The sequence below is a fragment of the Eulemur rufifrons genome, chromosome 4 (genome assembly GCF_041146395.1).
Source record: "Eulemur rufifrons isolate Redbay chromosome 4, OSU_ERuf_1, whole genome shotgun sequence".
NCBI lineage: Eukaryota > Metazoa > Chordata > Mammalia > Primates > Lemuridae > Eulemur > Eulemur rufifrons.
Genome location: NC_090986.1, coordinates 83136199 through 83150288, shown reverse-complemented (window position 1 = coordinate 83150288; position 14090 = coordinate 83136199). Strand labels below are relative to the sequence as shown.

General features: G+C 46.7%; 3 protein-coding genes and 1 non-coding gene across 4 annotated transcripts; 2 read left to right on the top strand and 2 right to left on the bottom strand.

The window, feature by feature from the left end:
• The first annotated feature begins 257 nt into the window (after positions 1-257).
• Positions 258-688, top strand: LOC138382849 (H2B.U histone 2). The gene has a single exon (XM_069467488.1). It carries the CDS (start codon positions 260-262, stop codon positions 638-640), a length of 381 nt encoding a protein of 126 aa, XP_069323589.1. The 5' UTR covers positions 258-259; the 3' UTR covers positions 641-688.
• Positions 689-4035: 3347 nt separating this feature from the next.
• On the bottom strand, positions 4036-4172 carry LOC138383048 (U4 spliceosomal RNA). Its single transcript, XR_011233506.1, has one exon. It is a non-coding gene; the product is annotated as a U4 spliceosomal RNA (small nuclear RNA).
• Positions 4173-6119: 1947 nt separating this feature from the next.
• On the bottom strand, positions 6120-6500 carry H2BC26 (H2B clustered histone 26). The gene has a single exon (XM_069467487.1). The coding sequence runs from the start codon at positions 6498-6500 to the stop codon at positions 6120-6122; it is 381 nt and encodes a 126-aa protein (XP_069323588.1).
• A 312-nt stretch (positions 6501-6812) lies between these two features.
• On the top strand, positions 6813-7216 carry H2AC25 (H2A clustered histone 25). Its single transcript, XM_069467486.1, has one exon. It carries the CDS (start codon positions 6813-6815, stop codon positions 7203-7205), a length of 393 nt encoding a protein of 130 aa, XP_069323587.1. The 3' UTR covers positions 7206-7216.
• The last annotated feature ends 6874 nt before the right edge of the window (positions 7217-14090 follow it).

Sequence of the window (14090 nt, the reverse complement as noted above, 5' to 3'; positions counted from 1 at the left end):
ACAAAGGCCTTGAACAAAGGTGCGCAACCGTAGCTCCAGCCGGCTGCAGACGCGCTTTTGCATTGGTTGCACTACCGTCCAATAGGAAAGAAGAACCAGCATGTCCTATTTACATAACTCCTTCCCGTTGGTGGCCGGGGGCAGCGGGCCGGTCCAATGAGAGGTGAGAGGTTTGGAGCCTTCATTTGAATATAAAGATGACAAATAGCCTCGCTGTGCCCGCATTGTCCGTTTGTTTCGGCGCCGTCACCGCCTCGTCATGCCGGAGCCTTCGCGCTCGGCTCCGGCGCCCAAGAAGGGCTCCAAAAAGACCATCACCAAGGCGCAGAAGAAGGACGGCAAGAAACGCAAGCGCGGCCGCAAGGAGAGCTACTCCATCTACGTGTACAAGGTGCTGAAGCAGGTGCATCCAGACACCGGCATCTCGTCCAAGGCCATGGGCATCATGAACTCGTTTGTAAACGACATTTTCGAGCGCATCGCCAGCGAGGCCTCCCGCCTGGCGCACTACAACAAGCGTTCCACCATCACGTCCCGGGAGGTGCAGACGGCCGTGCGCCTGCTGCTGCCCGGTGAGCTGGCCAAGCACGCCGTGTCCGAGGGCACCAAGGCCGTCACCAAATACACCAGCTCCAAGTGAGGCGCGCCGCGGTGCGCCCCGAACCCAAAGGCTCTTTTCAGAGCCACCTCCAAGCTCAAAAAGGAGCGTGCCACCTAGTCTGGCTGTGGGCTGTGGCTTGTGATTCAATCGCGTGGTGGGGGGAGGTGCAGTGCGCAGCGGGGATGCAAGTCTTGAAGTAAAACTAGGCCCCTTGTGTATATTGGCACATTTCCCTTTAAAAAGGCTTACTGGGGCCCCGCGCGGTGGTTCACGCGCCTGTAATCCCAGCACTTTGTGGAAGACCCAGGCGGGAGAATCGCTTCAGGAGAAGAGTTCGAAACCTGTCTGAGTAACATAGCCAGATTCCTGTTTCTACCAAAAATTTAGAAATCAGCCAGGCGTGGTGGCGCGGGCTTGTCGCAGCTACTTGGGAGGCTGAGGCGGGAGGATGCCTGAGACCAAAAGTTAGAAGTTGCAGTGAGCCATGATCGCGCCACTGCACTCCTGCCTGGGCGACAGAGCGAGACCCTATCTCAAAAACAAACAACGCTTGCTGGATTCTGGGTTAGTCTTGGCCACAGTTAGAAGCTGGAGAGGACGACTGAGCTCTGGATCTCAACCAGAGATCCCTCTGCGCGTGGCATGCACCGTGCATGTAAGGCGCTTGAGTCACCTGAAGATCTTGTGCCGTTCCTCCGCCCCCGCGGGTGAGGCTGGAGGACGTGCTCAGCGAGGCCTTTGGGTTGTTGTCGCGCTCCCTGACGGTGGCGCTGGGGGCCTTCCTTCCCCCGCCCCTTCCCTCCTTCCTTTGCCGAGCTTCAGGCCAAAAACGAACATTTCAGCAGCTTTGCGCCTAAGCAGCTCTCTATGCCACGCGCTCCTGTTTGAAACATCAAGACGGCGGGCGCACAGATCCTGGTTTTCAGCCTTAGCACTCAGCGAAAATCTCAGTTCAGAAATTCTGGTATTTCTCCAGCCCAGCATATGTGTGTGTGTGTGTGTGTGTGTGTGTGTGTGTGTAAGCCTGGTAAACAGTGAAAATCCTGTTAAATACAGCAAATGCTGTGTCTTTTTTAAAAAATCCAGTAAATCATAGGCAAAATGAGTATGATGTTCGCTGGATGACACATTAAGTAACAACTAAGGCATTCCAGCTGTCTTCCCCCTAAAACATATCCAATACCGTTGGCTCTAGCGAGGAACAATGCCTGAAATCGACCCGCCCTCCAAGAGCTGAAACAATTGCCTGGGATTTGAATTCCCGGCTCCGGCTCGATTCCCACTTGGGGACAATGGCTCGATTCCCACTTGGGGACAATGGCCGTTCACCCCACACCACCTCCAATTACAGGAGGACAAGGACGCATTCCTCAACATTTAACCTCTTACTGTCTCATAAATTCACTTTATTGTGTTCTTAGTTTCTTTTTAAAGGGACAGTTTTCCTCCCTTCACATTTTTTTTTTTTAATAAGCTTTATTTTTATAGCACTTTTAGATCCAACAGGCTTTTTATTTTTTTAATTGATGCATAATAGTTGTACATATTTTGGGGATGCGTGTGGTATTTTAATACATGCATAGAATACGTAATGTTCATGCCAGGGCAATTAGGACATCCATCACTGAAACATTCACCCCCACTTTAGGTTGGGAACATTCGTATTCCTCTCCTCCAGCAATTTTGAACCTTGCAACAAATTATTAACTATAGTCACCATACTGTACTATTAAACTCTAGATCTTATTCCTTCTATCAAACTGTATATTTGTACCCATTAATCAACTTCTCTTCATCCACCTCCCCACTCCCCTCTTCCCAGCCCCTGGTAGCCACCAATAAATTCTCTCTGTCCATAAGATCCATTTTTTTAGCTTTCACATATAATTGAGAACATACTGTCTCTTTCTGTGCCTGGCGTATTTCACTTAAAATAACCTCCTCCAGCTCCATTCATGTTGCTGCTGATGACAGGATTTCATTCTTTTTATGGCTGAATAATATTCCATTGTATTTGCCACACTTTCTTTATTCATTCATTCGTTGGTGGACACTTAGGTTGATTCCATTTCTTGGCTACTGTGAATAGTGCTGTAATGAACATGGGAACGCAACTATCTCTTTGATATATTGATTTCCTTTCTTTGGGGTATATTTAGCCAGTGGTGGGATTGCTGGGTCATATGGTAGTTCTGGTTTTAGTTTCTTGAGGAATCTCCATACTGTTTTTCATAATGGTTGTACTAATTTACATTCCCACCAACAGTGTAGGAATGTAACAGTGTTCCCCTCTCTCTGCATCTTTGCCAGCATATTTTTTTTTATCTTTTTGATCAAAGCCATTTTAACTGGGTTGATTCCCTCCAAATTGTTCGATTTACTCCATAATAATTAACAAATTTGACTTGAAATTTGTAGCTGAGATGGGTGAGGGGCAGTCTCTTAAATGCATTTCAGAGTTTATGTCTCCCAAATCCCTCCAGTTCATTCCAGAAACTTAATTTAGGAATGTGGCTTAATTATTTCTGACTCAGAATGCTTCCATTTTGTCCAATGAGTTCTAATTCTCTCAGACTCTATTGATTCTCATGTATTTGATATGTGGGCCCTGTCCTCTTTCAATGTTTACATTCAACTTCACGTTTGTCTTTCTCTGTTGTAACAATGTGATTATAGACATGGGTTCTGTACACAATTTCAATTTTCTTGATTATAAAATCTCAATAGCAGGAACCCTGTTTTAGCTTTTTTGCATTTCCCTTAATAGAGTCTGACCTGGAAGGGAGAGATGAGCCCCACCCATCCCTGGACTGGGGCAGCTGGGGTGGCAGGTAGGGGCAGCCTATTTTTACTTTAAACTTGTGCCAGAGGAATCAGAAGGACTGAGAAACTGATATTTGGCATCATACACCACAAAATGTATTCTTACAGAATTATTTTTGGAAAATTTGATTACATATTCATTTTGTGCCTTGATTTTATCTCTGGCACTAACCAATGTCGTTGCCTACTGCTAACACAATCAATCACATTCCTCTATCTTTGCCAGAGACAGGTTTTATCTTATTAAACCTATGTTTTAAGGTCATTAAAGGAGAGAACTACCTGCAACTGTGAGAGCAGTTTCATGACTGCAAATGCTTGTTTAGGATATATATTGGCTCCAGATCTACAATCTATGCTGGTAGGAGGGTGAGGGCTTGGCTGTGTCATTCAGGGGGCACCTGTTTCAAAGAGGAGAGACTGAATTCCATAGCTTTTAATGCAAATCCTATATTTCTTGACAGGATTAAGGGTGTTGACAGTTCTCGCTTTTGATGATAGATCTGTTTAATTTTTGGATTATAACTAGAGAGGCAAAGAATTAAGTTAAATGGCTATGACAAAATTTCCACTCCTATGTATTTCTTTTCTTTTTAAATTTTTTAATTCATTCTCCATAGAGACTGTCAAAAATTGTCGGTGCCGGCTATATTGCAAGTCTTCACTGTGGGGTATTGGGAAAAGTTTTCAATTAATAATTACGCCTTGGAAAACCTCATGGGCTACAATACTGCTGCTGTGCAAAGCTGTATGTATTTATTTTCATAAATATTTTGTGGAGCATATATCCAGAGAAAACTGAATGGAAACCATTCTGGACAACACTGTTCATGTCCGTGTATGCATAAAGTAATAGACACCAAAGGAAAGAGTAGGGAGAAGGGAGGGTGCACCATTAACTCCTTACAAGAGTCATTTTCTTCTGCAAAGATTTTTTTTTAGAGTCAGTTTCACTAAAATGTGTTTTGTTTGATAATAATCAACACTCGTTTATGTTTTAAACAATTGTGCACTGTCCAGATGATTTTTTAAACACTGACTTTTGGTTACCTAGAAGTGCGTTTAAATTTTAATTTACAGACTTTGTTGCAAAAAAAAGAGTAATATGTAGAGCATGATTAAACATACTATACATATACATACTATGGTAGAATGGAATTCTGAGGCAAAGGGGAATGGAAATATGCATTCAGGAAGGAAAAAATAATCTAAAATAGCTCACCGTCAAAGAAAACTTGGTCATGTATTTATATTATGATATCAAATTGATGTAAGTATCTTTAAAAGACTGATAGGACGACTTTGTTTTTTTAAAAAGTCCTATATGGGGATTTGGATCCTTGCAACCATTTGAACTTATGATAAAAATATTTTAGATGACTTGAAGAACACGTGAAGTTTTCAAAAACTATTTTAGAGTGTACTCACGCAGTAGATAAAGGGAGAGAGGTGACAGCCATTGTGGCCGAGGATGATCGCGTGGTGACCTTTCCTCCCCTAGCCCTGCCCGCCCCAGCCCGGGCACACGACTGGCTCCCTTTGGAGATGGCTAGGAAAAAAAATATTTTTTACTGTATTTTATTGAATTCTTATTTCTTGCCGGAAACGATGACAAAAACTCTCGATAATTATAATTCTCACAACGGCTCGTAGAAGTAATTATTAGGAATCCTTTTTATAAATAAGCCAAGTCATGTGCTTTCCAAAGCGAAACTCATGCCAAAGCGCTTTCCTGCGCCAAAACAGGCACTCTCCAAATAAATGCCACGAAAATTTGGAGAAAAAAAGGGGAATTTTGTGTCGTTAAAGATTCACATAAAATAATTGGGCGGCCAACTATTAATACATTTGCTCAGGAAAAGAGCATTCTTTTCCTCTTAAATGAACCGCTTCCCCGCCCTCCAGCACCTGGGGTCGCTTATTATACATCCAGCTCCCGCACACAGGGCGCCACGATGTCGCCGCGTTTCTATTTCCATTTCAATTTCAAACCTCCTGCCACGCAAACGGTTTCTAGGAATGTTCAACGCCTCAGCATAAAGATGTATGTCAGGTCCAGGGAGGGATAAAAATGTCTTAAAACGCAGAGCCAGGCATGACCGCCAGGGCAGCGTGACAACACTCTGGACCTCATGGAGCTCGAGATCTAGCGCCACCTCCAGACTCACACATGAGGAGACAAGGGGCGGAGAGAAATAGAAAAGGTTAACACAGGGTCCTTCTGGGGGAGGCGACCCGCGCTTCTCACGTGCACGGTACACGCCAAACTCAGATGGCCCTGGCCTGGATGGGACACAAGCACTCAAGTCAGAAAAGCACCCTTTGCTATTAAAGGACATTGGAAACTAAAAGCTATTTTTGCGCCACGGTACACGTTAATAACTCTGACGGGAGGAGACGGTGGACACAGAGATCCTTGATCGCCTCCCACCATTACCCAGCTTTTTTTCCATCACAAATTTCTGTTAACTGGCACTTATTCTCACTTTCCATTCATGTATACACGCGCGCGCACAGACACACATACACGCACACACGACTCAGACCCGGCCGCACCCTGTAACCAACAAACCGCCAAGGCGCACGCAAATACATGACATTACGTAACAGCCCTTCACCGTGTTCGACACCCTTTCTCGATTGTGTAGGTGGCTCTGAAAAGAGCCTTTGGGTTCAGGGCGCACCGCGGCACGCCTCACTTGGAGCTGGTGTATTTGGTGACGGCCTTGGTGCCCTCGGACACGGCGTGCTTGGCCAACTCGCCAGGCAACAGCAGGCGCACGGCCGTCTGCACCTCCCGGGACGTGATGGTGGAACGCTTGTTGTAGTGCGCCAGGCGGGAGGCCTCGCTGGCAATGCGCTCGAAGATATCATTGACGAACGAATTCATGATACCCATGGCCTTGGACGAGATGCCGGTGTCGGGATGCACTTGCTTCAGCACCTTGTACACATAGATGGAGTAGCTCTCCTTGCGGCTGCGCTTGCGCTTCTTGCCGTCTTTCTTCTGCGCCTTGGTGACGGCCTTCTTGGAACCCTTCTTGGGTGCCGGAGCGGATTTGGACGGATCTGGCATGATGGCGTACGTCTCCGAACAAATACGAAGAGCGCCGGGAGCAACTCTATTTGTACGTCTTGTATTCAAATGAAGGATTGGAATTTGCTCAATTCTGATTGGATGAAATGTCGTTCTACGTCATCGCTGGGCAAGGCATACGCAAATAAGGAGAAGCCGGGCTCCTTTTCTGATTGGCTACCGTTGCTAACCAATCGAACGCCGCCATCCAGGCGACCTCTGGACCATATATAAGGGCTCGCTGCGCGCCGCCGCCTCGTTACTTTCGGTACTGCTTTTCGTTTTTTCCAGGCTTGTGTGCTACTTTTCGAGATGTCCGGCCGTGGGAAACAGGGCGGTAAGGCGCGCGCTAAGGCCAAGTCGCGCTCGTCGCGAGCAGGGCTGCAGTTTCCCGTGGGCCGCGTGCACCGGCTGCTTCGCAAGGGCAACTACTCCGAGCGCGTGGGCGCCGGCGCGCCGGTGTACCTGGCTGCGGTACTCGAGTACCTGACTGCTGAGATTCTGGAGCTGGCGGGCAACGCGGCGCGCGACAACAAGAAAACGAGAATCATACCGCGCCACCTGCAGTTGGCCATCCGCAACGACGAGGAGCTGAACAAGCTGTTGGGCCGCGTGACCATCGCGCAGGGCGGCGTCCTGCCCAACATCCAGGCCGTGCTGCTGCCCAAGAAGACCGAGAGCCACCACAAGGCCAAGGGCAAGTGAGGCCGCCGCCCCTGGCGTCCTTTTACGGACACCAAAGGCTCTTTTCAGAGCCACCCATCTTGTCGAGAAAAGAGCCACACTCAATCTGCATTCCTTCATAGGCCTGTGGCCTAGTCGTTTTGGGCGCCTTAATGAGCGCTTCAGCGCTAGGCTAGGGCGCAGCCAGGAGCTGGGACCCGGGGCTGGCTGGGCCACGCATCCTCGCGAGGTAGGCAACGTGTGCCTTTTACTGCAGGGAACGCTTGCCCACTGCCCACAGGTGGCCACCCTTGCTTTTGAATCTCACCCCAAAATCTCTCGGGATTTTAATCCCAGCCACCCTAAAGATACCCACATGATTGCTAGTGATACGTTATTTTTGACTCTGGAAAGGTTCACATTTGGACAAGTCCAGGATGGGTTTTCTGATCCCAGGGACAATCGGGTTTATTCGCCTGGTATTAAGAGTATTTGCAATGTTTTACGAATTTGCCATTTGCGATTATTGAGTAAATCTTGGGAATTACATTTAAAACGTAAATTGAGATTGTCAAATTTTAGTATCGTGAGGTCCGCGGGAATTAACGATTTGATTTGTTGGGTTGGAATTCTAAAGGTCATGGAAAGGGTTCAGTACTTAAAAAAACAACCAAATTATTAGATCTTAAAAGGAGATGTAAACGTTTTAAGAATTAATTGTGAACAAAGTAATTATTTGAAGGAACTTCGTTTATTTTGGGTTGGCCAAACATTAACCAAAGACCACTTTAATTTCATTGTTACAATTGTGAGAACAAAACAATTTGCACAGTGAATTTGATGAGGAAAATTAGGTTTATGAGTTTAGCACATTTAAAATGAATACTGTTAGAACCAGGTTAAGTAGTATTTGTGGATTTTTAGGAAGATGACTCTGTTCTTGAACTTCACATTGCAAAATAAAGGAGAGTTGGAGAATTCCAGAGACCTCTAGGCAAAATCAACTGAGAAATGGCTATGTTAATAGCACCTACCTCACAGGGGAGAGGGATTAATGGAGTTAATCCGTGATAATCCCTTAAAAATGCCCGGTCCAAAATCAGAGCCCAGAAAGTGTTAGCTTTATTCCTGTTACGGTTATCTATAGTTTTCATTGTCTTTCAAAATATGGATGAGACCTTTAATTTTTTAATGGACACAATTTTGTACACAGTTACGGAGTATGTAGTGATGTTGCAATACATGTAATATATAGTGATCAGAATAGGGTAATTAGCAATTTTTTATTATAAATATAGGCCAGTAAGATAATTCAGGAATATTATATGTATGTATCCTAATAAAATTGGGTCTACCCAAACCAGGGCTCCCTGGATACCATCTGGGGCTAACCACAAATCTGCTTGTCTTTAGAAAATATCACAGTGCTATCTAACTATTCACCCCAAAATTGACAAGCAACTGCCCCAACAGTGTTGATCTAAACAGTACAATATTCACAAAAATGTAGATAGTTTGTGCAACACACAAGTGGGCACCATTTCAGTAAAACAAAGCTGCTAGGATTGGCCAGGGGAGTGCATAGCCTTCCAGAGATCTCCCCATTATTTTTCTAGAGACAGACTTCAATTCTAGCTTAAATTTGTCTTTATGTATTTATAGCAATGTGGGTCACTATATCTCTTCAAACCCTTCAGTAGTATTTCAGTAGGTTTTTTCAGGGGCTGGGGACTTAGCTGTTTCAAGTATCACTATGGATTTCCAGATTTTTTGTAAAAAAATTACTCAAATGGAGTGTTAAGAGAGAAGGCAGTAGCATTTCATTTGTCACCTCTAAGGCTGAGCTGTCCCATATACAGTAACAAACCCCAGGGTTTATTTAATTTCCAGATAATTAGCGAGGCATGGTGGCTCACACATGTAATCCCAGCACTTTGAGAGGCCGAGGTGGGAGGATCACTTGAGGCCAGGAGTTTGAGACCAGCCTGGGCAACACGGTAAGAACCTGCCTCTTAAAAAAAAAAAGTGTGTAATTTTCAGTTAATTAAAATTTAATGCAAAGGTGTAGTTTCTCAGTTGCCCTAACCACATGTAGCCAATGGATACCATATTTAGCACAGACAGAATGTTTCCATCATCACAGAAAGTTCAGTTGGACAGCTCTGGTCTGAAGTCTGAGCATCTATCAGGTTACTAGGTTCAAAAACGTAGTAAAATAGCAAGAGCTGCCTGCTTCTGTAAGAGAAAGCTCATCACACTCTTGCAAAAGGAAGAAAGGTGCCACAATTCCACTCCTAGGTATATGCCTAAGAGCAATGAAAACACACATGCACACGAAAACTTGTACACAAATGTTCACGGCAGCATTATTCATAACATCCACAGGGTGGAAACAACCCAATGTCCGTCAGCTGAGGAATGGAGAAACAAACTGTGGTCTCTCCCTACAGTGGAATATTAGTCTTTCCAAAGGACTGAAGCACTGACTCAGGCTACAAGGGGATGAACCTTGAAAACATACTCAGTGAAAGAAGCCAGACACAGAAGGCCACATGGTGTATGATTCCATTTCTATGAAATATCCAGAATAGGCAAATCCATAGGGGAAAAAAGCAGATTCGCTGTTGCCGGGGGGGCTGAAGGAATGCGGAGCTGTGGGGCGGCTGCTTAAGGGGCACAGGGTTTCCTGCGGGGGATGAGAATGTTTTGGAACTAGATAGTCGCCCGACATTGTGAATGTCCGAAGTGCTCCCTGAATTGTTCACTTTAAAATGGTTCATTATATGTCGTGCATGTCGCCTCATCTTTTAAAAAAAATCTGAATCTAATAAATGAATCTGTACCAAATAGTAAGAATCAGAGGGAGAAGGAGAAGGAAAATCAAAGGAAGGCTGGTGTCGCAGGAGGGCCATGGAGAAGGTGGAACAGACACCGGGAGGACAGAGGTCCACTCCAATGCCTCTGGGCAGGACAGTGCTGGCCCCTCAGGTGGAGTGAGGTGAGGCTGGCAGGCCCTGCCCTGGCACGGCAGCGACAGCTTTCAGAGGCCATGTGGAAAGAGGCAGTTGGGTCACTGCGGGTGGCTATGGCAGCTCACCTCTGCTGGCTCTGCCTACAGTCTGGATTCTTTGGGGGCAGCATGGCCTTCCCTGGCCCGAGTGTCACCAACGCACACTCACCTTCACTGGGAGTGTCTCGGTCACTCTCCACACGTCTGGCTGGCATTTTGTCGAGAGAGATGAGACAGAGATCCTAGGTCCCAGAGGAAGAATGCAGCTTGATCCAGCCTCCAGAGTACAATCGTTTGCGCAGGTAGGTGTTTGCAGTTTTGCAGGATTCTCCAGCTGCCTGCCCTTCCCCTCTCCCGGGCGTGGATCTGTGCCCCAGCCCCTGCCTGATCATCTCCCACAAACTCACCAACACATTCAAGAATCTCCTGATTTTTAAAAAAATTGGCCATGCTCCTCCTGGCGATGTCCGAGTTCCCCCAGACGCTGAATTAAAGTGTTGTGTTACTGGAGGAGTGATGCTGATCCTTCAGGGAAGCAGGTTTGAATAGTTTCTCTGACTCCTGTGCAGTGTGGGTTGTGCTGAACTTGTCATTGTCCTTGACTGTGTGTGGTCCTGTCCCAAAGTGGCCCTAGTTCTGGCCACCAGAGTCGGCCTCCTGCCTCCCTGGAAGAGTCTCTTGTTTCGTGTGCATCACTCACCATGCCTCAGCCTCAGTGGAACGCAGGCTGGCCCAGAAAACGCTCCACAGCCACGTCTGTCCCGGCCTCCGCTCGTGCCCCCCGCCTCCTGGTCAGGTCCGTCCCCTGCTGCCTGATTGCAGCTGCTTCTGCGCAGGTGGCTGCGGACACCAGGTCCACGGCCCTGCACGGCCTCCAGATGTTGGAGGCGGCGGTGCTCCCTGTGGAGCGCCACCCTTGGCCACCCAGGTGAGCTCCGTGGGCTCTGGCCTCAGTTCATCCTTGTCACTTGCTGGCCAGGCCCTCCCAGGTGTCTCTTACTAAATAACCAACCAGCCCAAGATGTCACAGCTGGAAGGCCTGCTGGGCGAGGTGGGAGGCGGGCTTCACAGACAGCAGGTGGCTGGTGGACAGGCTAAAACTGGCTCGTGGGCCCTCGCCACCCCTTCGGGGCCAGCTGGGAGAGTAGGCTGAAGGGTCGCTCCAGGGTTCGGGTGAGTCAGTGGTGGGTTGGCAGTGGAGCCAAGGAACCCTGAGGCCCTGCCTGGAAGTTGCACACTGTTCCTGATATGCCACATGCTGGGGTCACAACACGTGACAAGGCCAGCTTGACTGGGGATGCTGAGAGAGCCTCCGCTCCCTGATGTCAGGAGCCACAGGACGCTGGGAGCCTGCGTGCGCTGGGGGAAGAGGAAGGTTTGGTGGCTCCACCCTGAGACTTCCTGTCTTCTCATGATCTCATCCAAACCACGATGTCAGTGAGTCCCGAACCGACAGCGGACATCTTCCCAGAGCTCCGCGCTCACAGGCACCTGCTTGGCATTCCCGCAGGCTAGAGGTGGCCTGACTGCACCCGCACAGGAAACCCACTGAAGGTTTTCCATTCCCCCACCCCGGTACCTCTCCCAGTCGCCCCCAGCCCAGGAACTGGTTCTGCCATCCTCTGGTTACTCAGTTAAGTAAAACGGACAAACAAAAGCAGTCTGTGTGGGCTGCTTAACCAAATACTGTAGACGGGGCAATTTATAGACAACAGAGTTTGTTGCCCACAGTTCTGGAGGCTGGAAGTGCAAGATCAAGGTGCCAGCAGATTTGGTGTCTGGTGACATGGCGCCTTCTTGCTGTGTCCTCACGTGGTGGAAGAGGCCAAAGGCTCCCCTGAGCCTCTCTTGCAAGGCAGCTCGCTGGGGTCTCTTCTACAAGGGCACTGATTCCATCAGGAGGGCTCAACCCTTACGACCTCGTCACCTCCCAAAGGCCCCCCTCTTAATACCATCACCTTGAGGGTTGCGATTTTAACATACAAATTTGGGGGGACACAAACCTTCATTCTTCGCCTTCCTTGCCCACAGAGAGACCTGCTGCAAGTCCCGCGAGTGTTAGCTCTGCAACGTCGGGACGCATGTATGTCTCTCCATTTCAACTGCTGCTGCCCTCGTCTTGAGCATCACCTGGGGTGAGCCGAAGGGTGGCCCGTCCAAAAGATGTGTCCACATCCTAATCCCTGGGCTATTAATATTACTATGACCTTATTCGGATAAAGGATCTCTGCAGGTGTAATTGAGTTGAAGCTTTGGAGATGAGGAAATCATTGTGGGTTGTGCAGGTGGGCCCTGACACCAGTGACATGTGTTCTTGTAAGAGTCACATAGAGGGCAGGGCATGGTGGCTCATATCTGTAATCCCAGCTCATTAGGAGGTTGAGGCAGGAGGATTGATTGAGCCCAAGAGTTTGAGATCAACCTGGGCAACATAGCAAGACCCCATCTCTACAAAGAGTAAAATAATTAGCCAGGTGTTGTGGCGCATGCCTATAGTCCTAGCTACTCTTGAGGGTGAGGCAGGAGGATTGCTTGAGTCCAGTAGCTCAAGGCTGCAGGGAGCTATGATCGCACCACGGCACTCCAGCCTGGGCAACAGAGGACGACCCTATCTACATAAAAAAAAATTCACACACAGGAGGAGACACAAACAGAAAAGGGGAGTGATGCAGCCACAAACCAAGGAACGCCTGAATCCGCCAGGAGCTGGAAGAGGCAAGGACCCACTGGAGCCTTTGGAAGGGTCGAAGCCCTGCCAACACCTTATTTTTGAATTTTGGCCTCCAGAACTCTTAGAGAATAAATTCTTATTGTTCGAGACCACCCAGTTCCTGATAGTTCATCACAGCAACTGCAGGAAACTACTTTGCCCTCATGTCTCACCTAGACTACTTCACGAGTCTCCCTGCTGATCTCTCAATTGTTTTGTTTTTGTTTTATTTTGCTAATCTCCCAGATTTTCGTACTTTTCATACTTCCCACAGCCCACACCACCACGTAAATAATACTCTAAAGTACTTAATTCCCCTGTTTGAGAATAAAATCTACCTAACGTCAATCAATCCACCATACCAACAGGCTAAACAACAAGTCATATAATTATCTCGATTGATGCAGAGAAAGCATTTGACAAAATCCAACACCCATTCATGATAAAAAAAATTTTTTAAGCCAACAAAAAAACCTCTCAGCAAACTATGAGTAGAGGAGAACTCTCTCAACTTGATTAAAAAAAAAAAAACCCTACATCTAACAACATAATTAATGGTGCAAGACTCTTTCCCTTGGTTGAAAACAAGGAAAAGATGTCTGTCCAAACACTCATTCAGCATAGTGCTGACAGCTCCAACCAGTGTAATAAGGAAAAGAAAACAAAAGAAAAAGAAATAAAAGGCCTACAGATTGGAATAGAATATTCCATTATTGCAATATTAATATTTAAATAGAAAATTAAACTTTCTATTTTCAGATGACACGATTGTCTACATAGAAAATCCCAAGGATTCCTACAAAACAACTCCCAGAACTAACAAGTGAGCTCAGTAAGGTCATAGGATACAAGATCAATGAAAAAGTCTATTGCATTCCTGTATATGAGCAATGAACTTGTAAAAACAGAAATTAAAAACACAATACCACTTAATCACTTTTAATCACCCCAAAGAAAATGAAATACTTACACATAATTAACAAAACATGTGCAGGACTTAATATACAGAAAATTACAAAACAATGATGAAAGAAGTCCAAGAAGATCTAATTAAATGGAGAAATATACCAGGTTTATGGATTGGAAGACTCAATGTAGCAAAGATGTCAGCTGTCTCCAAATTGATCTATAGGTTTAACGCAGTTCTTATCACAATCCCAGCAAGGTGTTTTGTGGGCACAGACAAAATTTCTATGGAAAAGCATAG

What these genes read in the sequence shown, in the direction of transcription:
- LOC138382849 (XM_069467488.1), top strand. Translation starts at nt 260, where the DNA reads ATGCCGGAGCCTTCGCGCTCGGCTCCGGCGCCCAAGAAGGGCTCCAAA.
- H2BC26 (XM_069467487.1), bottom strand. Translation starts at nt 6,500, where the DNA reads ATGCCAGATCCGTCCAAATCCGCTCCGGCACCCAAGAAGGGTTCCAAG.
- H2AC25 (XM_069467486.1), top strand. Translation starts at nt 6,813, where the DNA reads ATGTCCGGCCGTGGGAAACAGGGCGGTAAGGCGCGCGCTAAGGCCAAG.